General features: G+C 35.5%; 1 protein-coding gene across 2 annotated transcripts in view; it reads left to right on the top strand.

Moving 5' to 3' along the window:
- The first annotated feature begins 19 nt into the window (after window positions 1-19).
- Window positions 20-18,447, top strand: part of ERGIC2 (ERGIC and golgi 2) — a 43,895-nt gene continuing 25,467 nt past the window's right edge. Inside the window, exons 1-6 of one of the 2 annotated variants that reach the window (XM_086401554.1) lie at window positions 20-72; window positions 9,978-10,120; window positions 11,767-11,875; window positions 13,741-13,787; window positions 15,328-15,398; window positions 16,186-16,283. Coding sequence is in view for 1 of the 2 variants with exons in the window: in XM_086401553.1 (XP_086257679.1) it covers window positions 10,015-10,120; window positions 11,767-11,875; window positions 13,741-13,787; window positions 15,328-15,398 (333 nt within the window). In the remaining variant the exon portion in view is untranslated. The remainder of the gene's footprint in view (window positions 73-9,977; window positions 10,121-11,766; window positions 11,876-13,740; window positions 13,788-15,327; window positions 15,399-16,185; window positions 16,284-18,447) is intronic. The other variant, XM_086401553.1, reaches the window with a different exon arrangement.

The following is an 18,447-nucleotide window of genomic DNA, read 5'->3' on the forward strand; positions in this document are numbered from 1 at the left end:
TCCGGGTAAATGGGAGCCCGGGCGACCCGGGCTTCTGTGAAACATGGCGGTCGGCTGGGACCGTAACACAAGGTAAGATACTGAAACCCTGCCGGGTGCTGTTCCCTCGCTTGCTCCAGGGCTGTTCAGGGCATGAATGTGGTTAAAGTAGTGAGAGCCAGTTATAGGATTGGCTCCCGGTCTTAATTCCTCTCTTCTGGAGAACGGGCCGGACCTGGGAGCCACTCTACCTATCTTCCCGGGGGCGTTACTGGCAGGACCCTGGGCAGCGCTGCGCCGGGAATCTCCTCGTTCTCCGGTCCAGTGTTTCTGCGCTGTCTTACAACTTGAAGGAGTTTAGGTACTTCCCCGTAGCTTCTGACCCTGGCCCATTGCTGCTTATAGCGCCCCGTGCCCCGGTGGCTCCTCCCGTCCGCAGGCGAGGAGGGTCCCACGTTGTAAAGACCTGCCTGATGGTGTCCGGATTTCCCGGGTGTCTGGCTTCCATCTCCGTTCAGACAGATATCAAATTCTTCGCAGCAAGTTGCTCCCTGTCTGAGAAAGACCTAGATCTTCTTAGCCTCTCCTCAGGAGGTTCGCGCACCGCTTAGGAAAATGAGAAAGGGGTTAGGATAGGACGAGATGCTATAGGAGAGAGAGGTTCGAGTGTCAATACTTTTCAGAAATCCTCGAGAGTTAAGAAACCCTCGTTAGGTAACAGTCGACTCGTGGTAGAGAATACCCTTGGGTATTGGTAATATATAGAATTAGTAGGTAATTGTTTGAGAAAAGGCGTTCTTGTAACTTTTATATTTAGGATTTAATGCCCTCAGGACAACGCAAAGTTACATAATATCTGTTAAAATGTTGCAAGACGGGCCTTCAGAAGCAGTCAAAGATACAGTTAAAAATGGGATTTACTTGTTCGCAATTGTATTTAAATATTTCACTGTACTCTAGTATACAGCCATTATAAAGAAATGAATCAGGTTTGTTCACGAAAGAGTCTAGTAGGTATGTTTGTTTACTTAATTTGTTTATTCGTATCTCCACATTGTTGCAATTATTCCAGGTCTCTTAGAGGAAAAACATGAAAAAAAGAAATTTCAGGCTGTCTTTAGGGGGAGAAGAGGGAGTGAATTTCTTTCTTTGTGATGGTAGAATTCAGTCACAGCTGATTGTTATAATTCAGGGTACAAATCATAAAAATATTCCAAGCTTTAAAGTCTCAGAGGAAATTAGTACTGACTTGGAATAATAACAGCAAAAAAAAAAAAAAAAATAGAAAATGATAAATTTCCTAAAGGGTTAGTGATTTAATTGGAAGAAATGGTGAAACTTATTTTTAATAGAAGTTACTTTTTAGGCTGCAACAAAGTAGCAGCCTGGTACAAATCCTTTTCAACAGTTTTTCAATATTTATTATGATTTTGCCTCTTAATGTCCTGATGGATAAATTAACCTTTTTTTGCTTTAGTTTCCTTATTTGCAAAATGGAGGTAATAATACCAGACTCAGAAGGTGGGTGGTGATGCTCAAAGTGTTAGCTCTTGTTAATTTTTAATTTTTGTTTTCTATTTTCTATAACTACTCACAAAATGTTGCTTTTGTACTTAGCCAAAATATAGAAAGAAGAAGATGCTTTTTAAAGTAATTTATTTGATTCCAAAGTTGATTATACTTTTCAGTCTATATGGTTAATTTGTGCTTAAGTTCCATCTTCCAACTGCTTGCTTTCTTAAGCTGTTATCCTCTCTTTAATTACTAAGTTACAGATTTCTTCTTTCTACTACTTCATGCAGTCTTAATACAGTCTAGGTCAATGACCTAGTGCCTTGGTAACCCATTCTCCTTGCTTTTGGGGAGCTTCATTCTATTGTCAATATATTTCATTTGTCACTGACCTCTTCTTCACACTTTCCTTACTTTCTTAATTCAATTTTGTGTGCTTTTATTGAGTAGTTACTAGAGTCAAACCTTGCTTCATCTTGTTATTAGGTGCATCCAACTTGTGTTGCCAGCACTCTATGTCTCTCAACTTTTATTCTATTAATTTACATAATCCTCAGTCTATTCATGGTATTATCAACTAATTCAGATACTCTTTCCACCTTCCTAAAGACTTTAACAAATCTCAGCTATCTTATAAGTCTTTGCATTTCTTTTGAAAATTAGACACAGACATTTGTCAAATGACTCATTTTTATCTTGATTAAAAACTGTGAGGTAAACCATTATGTCTCCATCCCTCCTTTTAAAATAAAATTATAATAGAGAATTGTGAGAACTTGAGGATCTTTTCAAATTTGTCACATAGCTAGTAAGTGCCTAGAAGAACCCCAAGTATTTCCAATCATAGAACTAACATTTATGCCATCTTATTTGCTTCCAAGTAAACATTTTTTAAAAATGTCACTTGGAAGGTTGTTAGATTTGCTTGAATTATGTTAGTGTAAATAATTGTAATTATTTAACATTTTACTCTATTGTAAAAAGTTTTAAAGTAAAAAGAATGAGTCCTTTTTTGATATCTAGTGCTGTAAAGTGAAACTAAGTTATCTTTCATAAATTTTTTCTTTTGTATTCTAATGCAGTATTATTAAGTGGCTTAAATTTACAGATAAGTCATAGTTTTGTTTTTCATTTTTGAAGTTCAGTGGCAGCCTGAATAGTATTTATTCCACCTCTTTCCTCATTCTTATTAATGACGTGTTAATTTCACAGGGCTGACTTAGCAAATTACCATCTGCCTGGTTTTAAAAAATAGAAATTTGTTTTCTTTCAGTTCTGGAGGCCACCAGACTGAAATAAAGGTGTCAGCAGGGCCATACTGCCTCTGACAGCTCTAGGAAAGAAACCTTCCTTGCCTGTTCTAACATTTGGGCAATCCTTGGCTCCTTGGCTTGTAGATTCATCACTCTAATCTCTACCTGTCTTCACATGGCATAGTCCCCAGTGTGTCTGTGTATCCTCACATGGCTTGTCATAAAGGCACTGGTCATGGATGTCCGACTCTTTGCTACCCCATATACTATATACAGTCCATGGAATTCTCCAGGTCAGAATACTGGAGTGGGTAGTCTTTCCCTTCTCCAAGGGATCTTCCCAACCCAGGGATTGAACCCAGGTCTCCCATATTGCTGGTGGATTCTTTATCAGCTGAGCCACAAGGGAAACCCTCATTGGATTTGGGGCCACCTTAATATGGTATGATCTCATCTTAATTAGTTGTATTTTTGAAAACCCAGCTATTTTCAAATAAGACCCATTCACAGATACCAGGGATTAGGACTTGGATGTATCCTTTTGGGAGGCATAGTTCACCTCACAACAATGCATATGTATTAACCAATTAAATATTTTTCATATTGTCAAATATATGTTAAAAATAGAAGTTAGCTCATAAAGTGTGAGTAGCAGGAGTAAATTGTGTCTCCACAATTCCCACCTTTCTTCTTTTCTTCCTTTTTGTTTATAGAAATAATTAAATGTAATGGAGCCATAGAAGTGTCATGAATTCTGTATTTTAATTTTGGCAAAGCATCTGATAGTCTCATTGTATTCACATGGATGCAGATGATGAAATACTGGCTGTGTGGTATTACTTAGATTGAGTGTTGATAATATGTGCCTGTGTTCCAGCATGAAAGTTGGTTTCATATTTCTTATGCAGTTTTTCAAAGCATTGTTTGAGTCTCAGTTGTTATCAATGACTTAGTAGAGCTTACGTGTTTTATTTTTTAGTATACACAGCAGTATAGGAGAGAAATTGAAGATATGGTACTGGAGATTGTCAAATTATGAAAACCACTGGGCAAAGGAATCTAGCATAATGGCTCCTAAATTTTGTTAACCAGTACACAAAGTATGTAGAAATCAGGGAAAGGGGCTGGGCTTAAGGGCTAATGTAGAATTGAAGTTTTTAATTTTATTAAAGAAAGACATCCAAAAACAAAACAAAAAACTTTCTGTCTGCTTTACCGTTTCACCAAAGAAAGGATATTTGGCACATTAAAAAAAAAAAAAAAAAGGAAAGGAAATAATTTCAGAATAAAACACAGATTTTTTTTTAATAGAATAAATTTAACTTTAAAAATTCTTATATTATTATTGTTTTTTTCATTTAGTAGGTACAGATTAGAAACTTTTGTGACAAAATGGCAGTCCTGTGGCTCTGGAAATCACTGATCTAGGGTCTTTCTAAATGTGTTTTTGAAAATGGCTAACTGAGCTGGATGGAGAAGCAAATTCAATGGGAATGGGAGCAGTGGAACTGCATGACGGGGAGGAATCCAAGGGATTGAGAACACAGGGAAAGTGAAGAGTAGGTTTTTCCCTAGTCAAGAAATTAAAGAACTGCAAGGATAATTGTTTCTGCTCAGAGAAGAAAAGTAGTGTTTTGGGTATTAGCAGCAGAGCAATTTTAAATTTGAGCTTCCCAGGTAGCTCAAATGGTAAAGAATCTGCCTGCAATGTGGGAGACCTGGGTTTGATCCCTGGGTTGGGAAGATCCCCTACAGAAGGGCATGACAACTCCTCCAGTAGTCTTGCCTGGAGAATCGCATGGACAGAGGAGTCTGGTGGGCTACAGTCCATGAGTTTGCAAAGAGTTGGAGAAGACTCTTGAGAGTCCCTTGGACTGCAAGGAGATCAGCCCTGGGATTTCTTTGGAAGGAATGATGCTAAAGCTGAAACTCCAGTACTTTGGCCACCTCATGAGAAGAGTTGACTTATTGGAAAAGACTCTGATGCTGGGAGAGATTGGGGGCAGGAGGAGAAGGGGACGACAGAGGATGAGATGGCTGGATGGCATCACTGACTCGATGGATGTGAGTCTGAGTGAACTCCGGGAGTTGGTGATGGACAGGGAGGCCTGGCATGCTGCGATTCATGGGGTTGCAAAGAGTCAGACACGACTGAGCGATTGATTTGATCTGATCTGATCTGGACACGACTGAGCAGCTAACACACACACAATTTTAAAAGTTCAGAGGAGCCAAATGTGACCTTGTTCGTGTGTGGCTTTGTATAGAATTAAGATGGAAGTGATTGGAGAATAAATGTTATGCTTACATGATAAAAGAGTTATCACTGTGAGTGAGTGCCTGAGTGTCATAAGATGGCAATGGGATGGGGAAGGAGAGAAGTATAGACCTGGGTTCGATCCCGGGGTTGGGAAGATCCTTTGGAGGAGGGCATGGCAACCCACTCCAGTATTCTTACTTGGAGAATCCCATGGACAGAGGAGCCTGGCGGGCTACAGTCCATGGGGTCTCAAAGAGTCGGATACATAATATGAAAGTTAGGTATAATTCTGTATAGTATGTGTGTTTATTATTATTAGAAGATAGACTTAAAAAGGGAAGAGATGGTCAAGAAATCATGTTGAAACCTGCTCTTTTTTTACCTGAGAGTCTCATAAAAGAAGTAGGATTCAAAGAGAAATGCCACTAGGAGAATGTCAAGTTTCATAAATAGCAGGTAGAAGGCTTGCTTTTAGAAAAACTAGAAGTTTTCAGATGACTTGTTCATATCAAAATAGTGGCTCTATAGAGCAGACTGGCAATTTTTGAGGTGGAACGAATTTCTCGGGTGTAGATTAGTGCTGAGGTAATAAGAATGAAATAAGAGCAGCAGAGTGGCGGGTGCTCAAGTGTAGAATAGAGCTGTCTTGAGGGGAAGGTGAGACCCTCGCCAGTTCACCAGGTACATGGCCTGTTGTTGTCAGCTTTTCTGTTCTAGGTTTGGGGAGAGCCAATGAGAGTGCCCTCTATGCGTTCTCTGGGTCAGGCTGTGGAATTGTAGAAACTAAAAATGGGAGAGGGAGATAGCCAGTGAGTACACTAGTTAAATGATTAAGGGAGGAGTACTGGATAGGCTGTAGGAATTATTAGTGTTGGGAAAACCAACTACTTGCTTGCCATATCTTTATACTTAGATTCAATTTATAAGAAAGCATTTGTAAGGCTTATTAAAATACATAGAATGTTTAGAAAAGAAAATTCACAGTTTTATTTTTTTGCTCAACAATGCTGTAGCTACTAGGAGCCAACCACTGTTAAAGGTGCTGGGGATATACTATAGTGAATGAAATAAGAAAAATTTCTACTTGTAGATCTTATGTTTTTACATATTTATCTAAGTATGGATGTTTTGATTGGAAAGCTGTGCTGTCATGAATGTTAATGGGGAATTTCCCACCTTTCTTCTTTTCTTCCTTCCATAAATATTTACCAAGTAACCTCATGTGCATTGGAGATACGAAGGCTAAGTTACCCATGGTCCCTGCCTTAAAATTACTATGGAGCAATCAAGCAGGTAGAAATAGTGTGATAAAACTACAGTGTTCTAGGAGCAAATGCTGTAACTCATGTTCGAGGTCATTGAAGGTTTTTCCTCCTTGAGAGAGATGTTTAGACTGAGACATGAAGAAAGTTAGCCAAATGTAGAGGTGGGGTAGGAGGGGGAGGATATTTCTAGTAGACAGAATAGTGTGTTTAAGGAATAGAAAGTGATTTTGTAAGTTGGGTCTGTGTTTTCAGTGCTTTGTAAAACATGTTGGGATAGATAGATTTCAAACTCCTTAAATGTAATGAGAACCTATATAAATGTTTTAAAATGAAACTTATATGATAAGTTTTATGTATTATATTAAAAATATTATTGACTGTCATATAGAGAGTGAATCGAAGGTTTGAAGATTGTTTGAAGCAATGAAGAAATAGATTATGGCAGCTGAGACTAGGATCCTAGTAAGGAATTTCTCTGGGCCTGGAAAAGTTAGAATTGTGAGAAATTTAAGAAGAGTTTAAGGATGAAATCCATGTTTCTAGCTTGTGCATTTGGATGCATGTGTCATCATTAATTTAGGGACACAGAAGGAGAAACAGGTTTGGTAGGGTGAAGTGTTTATTTTTAGGCATGTTTACTCTAAGTTGTCTTTCCAATGCGCCAATGAAAATATAATAGAAGGCAGAAAGATATTCATGTCTGCAGAAAGATTTGGATTGGTAGTAAAGTTTTGAGAGAAATCAACGTGTTGATGAAAATGGAAGGGATGGGAGACCACTTGGGGAAAGTGTGGAGGTTGAGAGAAGGGCCTAGTGCAGAATCTGAGAGGAAGAAGAATCTGCAAAATAAGCCAAATCAGGAATGTAGTATTACCTCAGCCAAGGTATGAGACTGTTTCAAGAGGAAAAGAAGTGATGAACAAGTGAGAAAATGTATTCTCTCAGAAGCAAAACTGAATTAAGGCCAAAATTGTCCGTTGGATTTGGTACTAAGGAAATTGTTGATGACCTTGTTGAGAGCAAATTTAGTTGAGAACTGAGGAATTAGTCTCAGGATATGAATGGAGACAACTCATTCCTTTAAGTGTCATATCTTTTTGCCTTTTCATACTGTTCACGGGGTTTTCAAGGCAAGAACACTGAAGTGGTAGCCAGAGATCTGTACAGTAGTTGAGTTGGATTTGAGCTTGCCTTGAGAGTTTTGTTTTAAAGTTAAGTGGCTTGAACCTATTTATTATTTAACTCCTCTAGGAGAGAATGAGTAGAAATTTGAAAGATGGAAGAAGGATCAGTCTTGGTGCTGTTACTGCTAAGTGGATATAGAAAATAAATTTGATTACTGAGTTGAACAAACATGAGGAGCCATGGCTTACGCTTAATAAACACTCAGAAGCTTAATTTACATCTATCGTGGGAATCAAACTCTGCCTTCTCTTTTGTCTACATGTTATTTTTTTCCTTAGGAAAACCATCTATATGAAAACCAAATTATAATCTGAAGGCCACTTTTAAACATGGAATCAGTAGGGGGAGTTAGTTGGATGTTTATAATAGCAAATGAAATCAGCCCTGTAATGCACTCAGCTTCCCTTTAGGGCCGTGGTTCTGCATGGGCTGATTACGTAGTGCCCCTGGTTAGGGCCTGCTCTCTTTTGGGCAGTGTTTGTGATTCCTGTCAGTGTTTACCTCTCTGGTCTCCTTTTTCTCCATGAATACTCTTTCTATGGTCTGTTCTTTCTGTATTAATACTATTTAGATTTTAGATAAGTCTTTCTGCTTTCTTCTAGACACTGCTTTTCTTTTAGTGACTTCTACAACCAATAGAATTTGACTTATTCTGTTAGGTGTTAATTTTTTCAATACAGCTTTGATTTTGGTAATGCTTGTAGTATCACCTATCATGTTAATATAAATCAGCCATATAAAATTATATAAATATTTGTGATTTCAGTTATGGCTAGCATATTTTAGATATAGTTGGCATACTGATCAAAAGGAGAATAGCAAGCAGTCAATTTTTAAATAATATTTTTACTATCAGAGCAGATCACATCAGTCGCTCAGTCGTGTCCGACTCTTTGCAACCCCATGAATCGCAGCACGCCAGGCCTCCCTGTCCATCACCACCTCCCGGAGTTCACTCAGACTCACGTCCATCGAATCAGTGATGCCATCCAGCCATCTCATCCTCTGTCGTCCCCTTCTCCTCCTGCCCCCAATCCCTCCCAGCATCAGAGTCTTTTCCAATGAGTCAACTCTTCGCATGAGGTGGCCAAAGTACTGAAGTTTCAGCTTTAGCATCAGTCCTTCCAAAGAAATCTCAGGGCTGATCTCCTTCAGAATGGACTGGTTGGATCTCCTTGCAGTCCAAGGGACTCTCAAGAGTCTTCTCCAACACCACAGTTCAAAAGCATCAATTCTTTGGCGCTCAGCCTTCTTCACAGTCCAACTCTCACATCCATACATGACCACAGGAAAAACCATAGCCTTGACTAGACAAACCTTTGTTGGCAAAGTAATGTCTCTGCTTTTGAATATGCTATCTAGGTTGGTCATAACCTTCCTTCCAAGGAGTAAGCGTCTTTTTAATTTCATGGCTGCAGTCACCATCTGTAGTGATTTTGGAGCCCAGAAAAATAAAGTCTGACACTGTTTACACTGTTTCCCCATCTATTTCCCATGAAGTGATGGGACCAGATGCCATGATCTTCGTTTTCTGAATGTTGAGCTTTAAGCCAACTTTTTCACTCTCCACTTTCACTTTCATCAAGAGGCTTTTGAGTTCCTCTTCACTTTCTGCCATAAGGGTGGTGTCATCTGCATATCTGAGGTTATTGATATTTCTCCCGGCAATCTTGATTCCAGCTTGTGTTTCTTCCAGTCCAGCGTTTCTCATGATGTACTCTGCATATAAGTTGAATAAACAGGGTAATAATATACAGGCTTGACGTACTCCTTTTCCTAGATAATTTGTAAAGTTCAAAATTTTGTAGAGAGAACAAAATTCTCCCATGATCTACTTAAAACATTTTGTGTATAGGCTTTCAGTTTTTTTCCCAAATATCTTTTTCCCTGCCTCTAATAAAACTGGAATATGGCCTTCTAGTCTTTTCTTAACATGTTACGAGTATTTTTGTACATTATTGTATTTTCTTTTATAAGATTTTCAGTGCTTACCTAGATTCAGAACTTTTAATTCACTGAATTTGTATATTGGATATGAGAATTTTGTGAAATATCCTCATAATGAAATTTTTGTGCACAACACATATATTTTCCTTAGGATACATTCCTAAAAGAGGAATTTACTTGGTGAAAAGAGGAGTGGTGAATATTTGTGTTGTTGTTAGCAATATATGAGCATGTCTATTTTACTTCATTGTCATCCTTTAATGGAAATGTGTTATTTTTGTATGTTTTGTTAATTTAAAATAACCATTTTAATTTGTATATTCCAATATTACAAATATGATTGAGTAACTTTTCACATTATTTGGCTGTTACATGTGTTAGTGTGTGTAAATTGCCTGTCATTAGTACTTTTTTCAGGGTGGGAGTGGAGAAAGAATAGTGTTAAGCATTTTTTTTTTCCCTTGAGGAGGAATTAGACTGTTAAGTTGTTCCAAGGACATTTGTGAGTTATCTAAAAATAAAATCAGCCGTTTAATCTTTCTGAAGGATGCATTTATTCATTTTTTTATTTCTTAGCATGACTATATGAAAGAAGAAGAAGGTTTTCCTGAAGATGAGGCGACTGAATCGGAGGAAAACCTTAAGTTTGGTGAAGGAGCTGGATGCCTTTCCAAAGGTTCCTGAGAGCTATGTGGAGACTTCAGCCAGTGGGGGTACAGGTGAGTATCAGTTCAAATCAGAACTCCTTCAGGAAGTTCATCTTCTGAGTTAGCATGCTAGTGAGGGTTGGGGGTGAAGGCATGTCCACTAGAGGGGAGTGTATGCGTACATATGGCTGATTCACGTCATTGTACAGCAGACTCTAACACATTGGAAAACAGTTATACACCAATGAAAAAAAGAAGAAAAAAGGTTAAAAAAAACCTTTTTTTTCAAAAAAAAGAACTTACAGAAATGTCGCTATGAGGAAGAACTCATCAGTGAATTTTAAAGTAACTTTAAACTCATCGAAGTAAATTTATAGCTGGTCTGTCCTCATGTCACAGTATTTGCCTTAAATTTATTTATCTATGCTTTTTGTCATCCAACCCATCCAACCCAGCCTATGCATTTAGCACTGTTTATTAAAGCATAACTGAAGAAATTAATTCAGTTATACTGCTTTGGTGCTCTTGAATTATTATTAAGATTTTTATATGTAGATAGACTTGAAGTTATTTAATGATGTTGAAACTGCCTTAGTCTGTTTTGGTTAAGAGTAAGTCACTTTAGATATCATAATAAAAGTCTTAAATTTCACATTACTGAAGAAAGGTATCATAGGATAGTAAGTTAAGAGCTTTTGGAATCAGACTGTCTGGATTTAAATGCCACCTCTGCCCCTTCCTAACTACTTGATCTTCAGGAAGTTCCTCAACCTGTCTATGCTTTAGTTTCTTCTTACACAAAATGGGGATGTTATCAGTGTTTACCTGGTAGAGTTGCAGTAGCAATTAAATAAGTTAATATTCATAAAATACTCATAGCAGTGCCTGGTACAGAGAGAATTTGTTAAATAAATTAATAATGAAATATATCAGAAAAATATGCCACTATAACGGTATTTACTATAACTTTTTTCTATGTGAAGAACTGATAAAACAATATTTCTCATAAGATTCACATTTCATTTGGTAAAATCTATAGTACGTCAGTTGCTATTTCTAATCTCCTGTGATTAACTTTTGTTAATGAATATAGTACAACTGTTCATTTTAAGTGTTTTTTGTCAAAGTAGATGATAGTTCTTTTTCTTTTAATTAGATCTTTTAAAATGAAGTGAAATATTTGTGATATTTCCAAGTAGATAGAGTTTTATCTATCTACTTTGGTGAGTACAGAGGGAGATTTTATTTGACTTTCTGGCACAGATTGTGAACTCTCAAGATCTAAGAAATTAGGCTGTTTTTTTGTTATTTTAATTGGACTACAGAATGGATACTGTTTTTAATTACGAGGGGACTACTTTCAAATTTGTGTTGTGAAACTTATGCTTACTTTCATCATTTATCATGATGTGACACTGCTATTTGTAAAAAGGTAAAAGTTTTGTGTCTTTGTGTAATTTTGACAGATCCATTTAGTGAGAAATGTCCTTAATACTGAAGAAATAACATGCTTTCTCAATAATGCAAATGTTTGTGTTCGTTAAATCTTCATTTTTAAGTTGTTTTAGAAAAAAATTTATAATATTTTAAGAAAAATGGTTTCCAGTATTCATTCATATGGCAATCACATTAGGGTATTCTTTGCTAATTTTAATCCCAGTGTCCTGCTGTTTACCTTTTAAAAATTATTTTAATTCTTTCTTTTTTGTTGGTCTCAGTTTCTCTAATAGCATTTACCACTATGGCTTTATTAACTATAATGGAATTTTCAGTATATCAAGATACATGGATGAAGTATGAATATGAAGTAGACAAGGATTTTTCTAGGTAAGTGTTTTTAGTTTTTGAAATGCCTTTAGATTTAAATTGTTCTGAAAATAACATGTTTTAAGTTTTATACATAGTTTATTTTAATTCTGAAGAAATAGTCCTGAAAAATTCTCATTATGCATTAGGTAAAATATTTTAGAATCATTTGAATACTGGTTAAATTTTAAAAGAGAGGTTCTCTGATTGTTTATACATTTGTTTAAAAAGGTTAGGAGAACAGAATGTATTTTTCCTTAAAAGTTGAAAAGATGGAAATTGTTTGATGTTTTGAGACTGTTTACTCTTTAGATTGTGAAATATCTTACTGATCTGTGTGAGCTGGAAAACAAATTATGGTAACATTGTTTATACTTAAAGCTTGATTGTTGTAAATTATGTATAAACTATATTTTAAGGTAAACATCAGTTTTAAACCTTTGAAAATAATAGTATCTTAATTAGGAAATAAAACATGCTTTATTCATATCATTTGGATTTTTTAATTGATTGAAGATAACAGGTTTATAACATATAGGTTGCATTAGATAGCAGGAAACATTTACATATTAATTTCAGTCCCAGATCTGCCAGTTACTTTGTTTGTGACTTTCGAGAACTGACTAAATCTATATCTGCATGTGCTCCAGTTTCTTTTCTGTAAAATGGGGATAATATTTATACTACTTTGCTCTTCAGATCAATGAGAATTCAATCAGCCAACATTTGTAATAGGTCCTGTGCAACCCTGGGCAAGTCATATAGCTGGCTTCTTTTGGGCCTTAGTTTCGTGATCTGTAATGTCAATATTATTCTTAATGCCATTAGTTTTTAAGGAGTTTGTTGTTTTTCTTATTTATTTATTAATTTTTTTAGCCCCAATGAAACACTTTTTATTCTTTACAAATGAAGTCATGTAGTTCACCTCAAGTGTAGTGGGGATGTCCAGAAGCCTGTCCACTTGGCTTCATTTTCCGGTTCCTATAAAATCTCGTGAGCCTAAACTCCGTGGTTATTTGAGTACAGTTTGAACTTTAGACAACTTTAAGACTACATGAAATTCTAAAAATCCATACTCTATGTTGAAACCAGATGAAAATTATTAGGGTGAAAAAAAGTTTTGATAGGAAGCACAGGACAGACAGGACTGATACTGATTGTACTCATTCTGTTATTCTTGGTGCTTAAGTCTTTTTGAAAATTTGATTTGAACTGATCATTTGAAAATAAGGCATTGATTTTTAAAAGGCCATGCAAAACTTTTTAAGAATCAGATTTCTTTTTTTCTAGTAATTTTGGTACATTTATTTTGAGTCACACAGACCTAATTTCCAGTATGCTACATCAGTGGTTATCTGGTCTTAAGCTAGGCATTTATTTATACTTCTGTAAACACCATTGCTTATCTGTAGAACTGAAGCTGTCCATTTTATAGGTCCATGATAAAGAATAAAGATTGTGGTATTTGTAGCATATCAGGCATAATGCTGTATGTATGGTATTTATTTGATAAGGGAAGAAAGACTTTGAATTCCTACCTTTTGATTTTGAAAGTTTTGCATTCTTTAGTCACATAGTCTATAAAAGATTTATGTAAACAGAGGTTAATACTTTTTTCTGAGTTGCTTAGAGTTCTTAGTTGTAAACTTGTCATTAAATTAAAGGATACTGTGTTAAAAACTTGTAAGTCAGAATGGCTTTTGGAATAATTACAAAATAGAATTTTTACTTTTGAAGAGCCTTTGTTTTGGCCATATGAAATGCTGTACAAGTTGTAATTGACATATTCTGTATGAAGTCCAAGTTTTTCATAGATCAGTTGATTTTTATTGCTCATGTTTTGCTGATCAATTATTAGATTATAATGTTTCCTTTTCATTTTTTAGCAAATTGAGGATCAATATAGATATTACTGTTGCCATGAAGTGTCAGTGTAAGTACATCTTTAACTTGATGAATGCATATATAAATTATGGTTAAATAATTGCTGCTGTTGCTAAGTTGCTTCAGTCATGTCCGACTCTGTGCAACCCCATAGATGGCAGCCCACCAGGCTCCCCCATCCCTGGGATTCTCCAGCCAAGAATACTGGAGTGGGTTGCCGTTTCCTTCTCCAATGCATGAAAGTGAAAAATGAAAGTGAAGTCGCTCAGTCGTGTCTGACTCTTAGCAACCCCATGGACTGCAGCCTACCAGGCTCCTCCATCCATGGGATTTTCCAGGCAAGAGTACTGGAGTGGGTTGCCATTGCCTCCTCTAAATAATTGCTAATAAAAAGTAAAAAATACTGGCTGTTTTAACTTTATTTTCCTTTTATGATATTGTAAAATACTGTTGTAGTGTTATTTAAGAATGCAAATAAGAATGTTTTTCTCCACAGCTTGTATTTTTTAAATTTCTTCTCCATGAAGGGATTTAACTTTTACATTAGTATGATTAAACTGAAAGAAAATTGAAGGTAATTTTGATAAATCAAAGTTCTAGTTTAGGTATGTCCTGTTTGGAGGTATTTCTTATTTGGTGTACCAGTTTTTACACCCACCTTCTGCAAACATTGTCTATCACTGTTTCAATTTACAACCCTTTACTTTTGCACACAGATTCAAATCTTTTAAGTTAATGGTGGTGTTACCGTTTTCTGTTTTCTTCACTGGCTTCACTTAATTATACCGGTAGAAGTGAAAAAATGTTTTTATTCCAGATAGATACTGTTTGAATCAGTATTGCTCTCAGAAATGAGGATGCTTTTTCATCTTAAATTGTATGGTAAAATACTGCTTGAAAAGTAGAGACCAAGAATTCAGTAATTCAGACAGAACTTTTTAAAGTTGTGAACTCATTATATCCAATGTGAATCTCATTATATCCAAATTAATTTCTAAAAGATTTCATCTAAATCTGTTTCCCTTTTCCATTTATATTTTTTTTATGTTAGTGGTTTTAAGATAAATATTTTGTATCTAAACTATTGAGTTAGTGTTAATATTGAATTATCATATTTTGCTTTATTATAGATGTTTGAATACCATTAAAATTTTACCCTTTTCAAAATAAATTTTCCCTATTTGTTGACTATTTAAATGTCATCAGTAGCTTTGCGTTAAGATTTTTTTAATCTCTAAAAATAATTCTTGTCATTAATATTTTGTCAGGCAGCCATTTAATACTGTGATTAGTTTATTGCCAGTTTTTGCAAAGCTCTTCAGTTCAGTTAAGTTTATACTATTTTTACTGTGAGATTGCAAGTCATCTTTCTTACTGAGTAAAAAGTAGAAAAAGCATTATTAATTTTTGGAGTTATTTCCACCAAAACTATATAATACTACTGTTTTAACTTGAATAAATAAGTAGTATAGGAAAGTGATCCCACATACTTGTGAGTTTTCTATTATTCATCTTAATTTGTTAGTGTACATCACATAAAGTTTGGTTCTGAGCATAAAATATAAAACTTCTAATTTTTTTTTATGCAGATGTTGGAGCAGATGTATTGGATTTAGCAGAAACAATGGTTGCATCTGCAGATGGTCTAGTTTATGAACCAGTAAGTTTGATTCACATATCGTTTTCAGTTGTATGCTTTGAGGAATTTTCCCCTTGAAAACAGTTTTGATATTTGCTTTTAGTTTTGTCTGAGCTAGTTTTTAAAAAATACATTTTCTTAATACAGAAGTCACGTATGACAATGTAAATCAGCTATACTTCAATAAAAAATAAAACAAGGAAATAAAAGTGATACATATCATTTGTAAACATTTAGGGGAAGAAAAAAGTTATATTTGATACTAAAGCCTTGAGATAACTATTGTTAGCATTCTGGATATGCCTCTATAACAATAACCTTGTACTTGTTTTATATTTTTTGTTAATTCTTCCTAACAGTTTGCTTATCTCTCTTATACAGTTGCTAGAGTGATGACATTCCTTTTTTTCCGATGATTTAGAAATTCTGTGTCCTATTTGTATTCTTCTTTTACCAAATTTAAGCCCTTAAAAATGTCTGAGCTATATTTCTCGTGTAATGAAGAATGAAGCAGTACCTAGGAGGAGAATTTTATATGCAACACCGCCATTTCCCAGACGCAGTGAAATACTGACATTGTCTTATCGTTTTCATCGCACAAGTTGTGTGTAATAAAATTAATTTATCAGAAGACACCAGCACATTACAGGGGCAGGTAATAAACAGGTCCTGATCAGAACTAGACCTAAAGAAGCTTTAGAGAAGGACATACAGAAATCCCAGCTAGTTTGCCTGCGGGCTGCTCTGTTGGCTTTGTGGTACTTACGTTTACTTATGCATTCTTGAGTTGTTTGTTTACCATTGACAGTTGTGAACTCTCTAGAAACAAAATCGGAAAGTGAAGACTAAAGGTGATGGAGGATTAGAAGTAACTGAATGTGTGGAGGAGAAAAAGGAAGCCCTTAGGTTAGTTTTGATTACCAAGTTATTTTTAGTTTATAACAACAAAATGTATTTATGTCTTTTCATACACACTTATTAAATAAAATTTTCTAAAGAAAAAGTAACTTTTGTTAGTGCCACTCTGAATCTCTCTACTTCCTAACTCCTCTACTCCACTCAAAAAATTGGTATCACAGTAATTTTTAATGAGGTTAGTTACCTTACAAAGTCAGGTACCATGTTACTGCATACTGTTATCTGGAAGTTTAGATGGTGATTATTGTCAGGCACGTTCACATTTGCATTACATTTCATACTATTTTAGGAATAGTTCTTCAACTTTCACTGAGTTTTACTGCTTTTATTTTTAGTCTTCTTTGTTTCTTTATTTTTATCATTTTTTAAGGGACTTTTTGTGACTTATTTATCACAGAAAGAATATTGGGATGGACATGTACACTCTGCTATATTTAAAATAGATAAACAACAAGATCCTACCCTATAATACAGGGAGCTCTACTCAACATTATGTGGCAGCCTGGTTGGGAGGGAGTTTGGGGGAGAATGGATACATGTATATGTATGGCTGAGTCAGTTTGCTGTCCACCTGAAACTGTCAGAACATTGTTAATCGGCTATAGTCCAGTATAAAATAATTTTCTTAAAAAGAATATGTGGATTATGTTTTGTGACAGACTGCCATTCTGTCATTCCGTTCTTCATACATGTTGGCTTAGGATAGAATTCTTGCTTTATGATACTTTGTACTCAAAACTTTGTAGACATTCCTTTATTGCCCTCTGGCACAATATTTTTTTCCTTGTAGGGAGTGTATTTATCTACTTACATGCTTTCTTTCCTTTACTTTTAAAATTCAAATATTTATCCTATATATATATCCAAATGTAGATCGCCTTTAGTTGTTTTTGGCTTCTGGCGGTATTAGTGATCTGGATTTTTAAGTGTTTTTTGGTTGTTGGTTTGCTTTAAAGATGTTCAGAATAATACTTTTGTTTCTGCTTTTAAAGATTCTTATCAAATGATGTTGACTTTCCTGGAGTGGTTCTCAGTATTTTATCAACTCCTGCATAAGATGTATATTTGGAACTTTACCTCTGACTTCTGGATCAGTCTTTTTTTTCAATGCCTTCATTATGTTTTAAAATTCAGTGATTATACTTCCCACCTCTAATATATTGCAGATCACTCCATTTTTTTCTATCTTCATGATATTAAATCTCATTGAGAGATAATTAGAAAAACTTTTCTTCTTATTTTTAGAAATGGTATCATAGAGGAAAGTTAGGCCTTGGGCCTCAGATTGACCACATCCTTCAAATTAATGAATCTTTTCTGTCTATTTTCTTGTTCTTCTTTTGGATGGGAAAATACATGGCCAAATAACTGACTGAGAGTTGAAGTGGACTGTTAACGTCAGTTCCCGTTTCCTCCTCAACTCCACTTTTTTTTTTCCCAGACCTAAATGCAACAAGAAGGATATATAGTTTAGATATGCTATGTTTCTTCTAAGTAAAATTAAAGCTTCAGATGTTTTTGAAGAGAAACGAAGTCACACTGGATTCAGGATGGCAGAGTGCTTCACTGCTGCTGCTGCTAAGTCGCTTCAGTCGTGTCTGACTCTGTGTGACCCCATAGACGGCAGCCACCAGTCTCCCCCGTCCCTGGGATTCTCCAGGCAAGAACACTGGAGTGGGTGAGGGCGCTAGTATTTCTTTTCCATGTTTATTTTTTGATAGGTTCAATTTAGCTAAGGTAATTCCTGTTTTGTTTAACTGGTGTGACTGTCCTCATTAGCAGGCAGCTGTGGCAGTAATTTTGCTTAATTTATATTACTGTCCAGGTCACATATAAGCTGGGACTAATACTGCTGTGGAGTGCAGTCTGTGGCATTGATCAAATTATTAAAAGTGTTCTTAGGATGGACGCTGTCTCTTCCTCAAGTGTGTTATTGTCTTTTATCACCTGTTTTCCTTGTTACTGTGAATTGGCAGTTTAATTGCTGCTTACATGAACTTTTCTTGTCTCATGAAATTAATTATGTGTTGGGCTGTTTTCTCAATTTAGTCTCCCTTGTATGCTGGCTTGCATAAGTTTATAAAAATTTCCAGCAGGTGGATGCTGATTTAAAATAATTCAAAACAATGATATAGTTTGTGTCCTCATTTTT

The sequence above is a fragment of the Bos grunniens genome, chromosome 5 (assembly GCF_055505025.1).
Source record: "Bos grunniens cultivar Pamir isolate PY7600 chromosome 5, Bosgru_T2T1.0, whole genome shotgun sequence".
Classification (NCBI taxonomy): domain Eukaryota; kingdom Metazoa; phylum Chordata; class Mammalia; order Artiodactyla; family Bovidae; genus Bos; species Bos grunniens.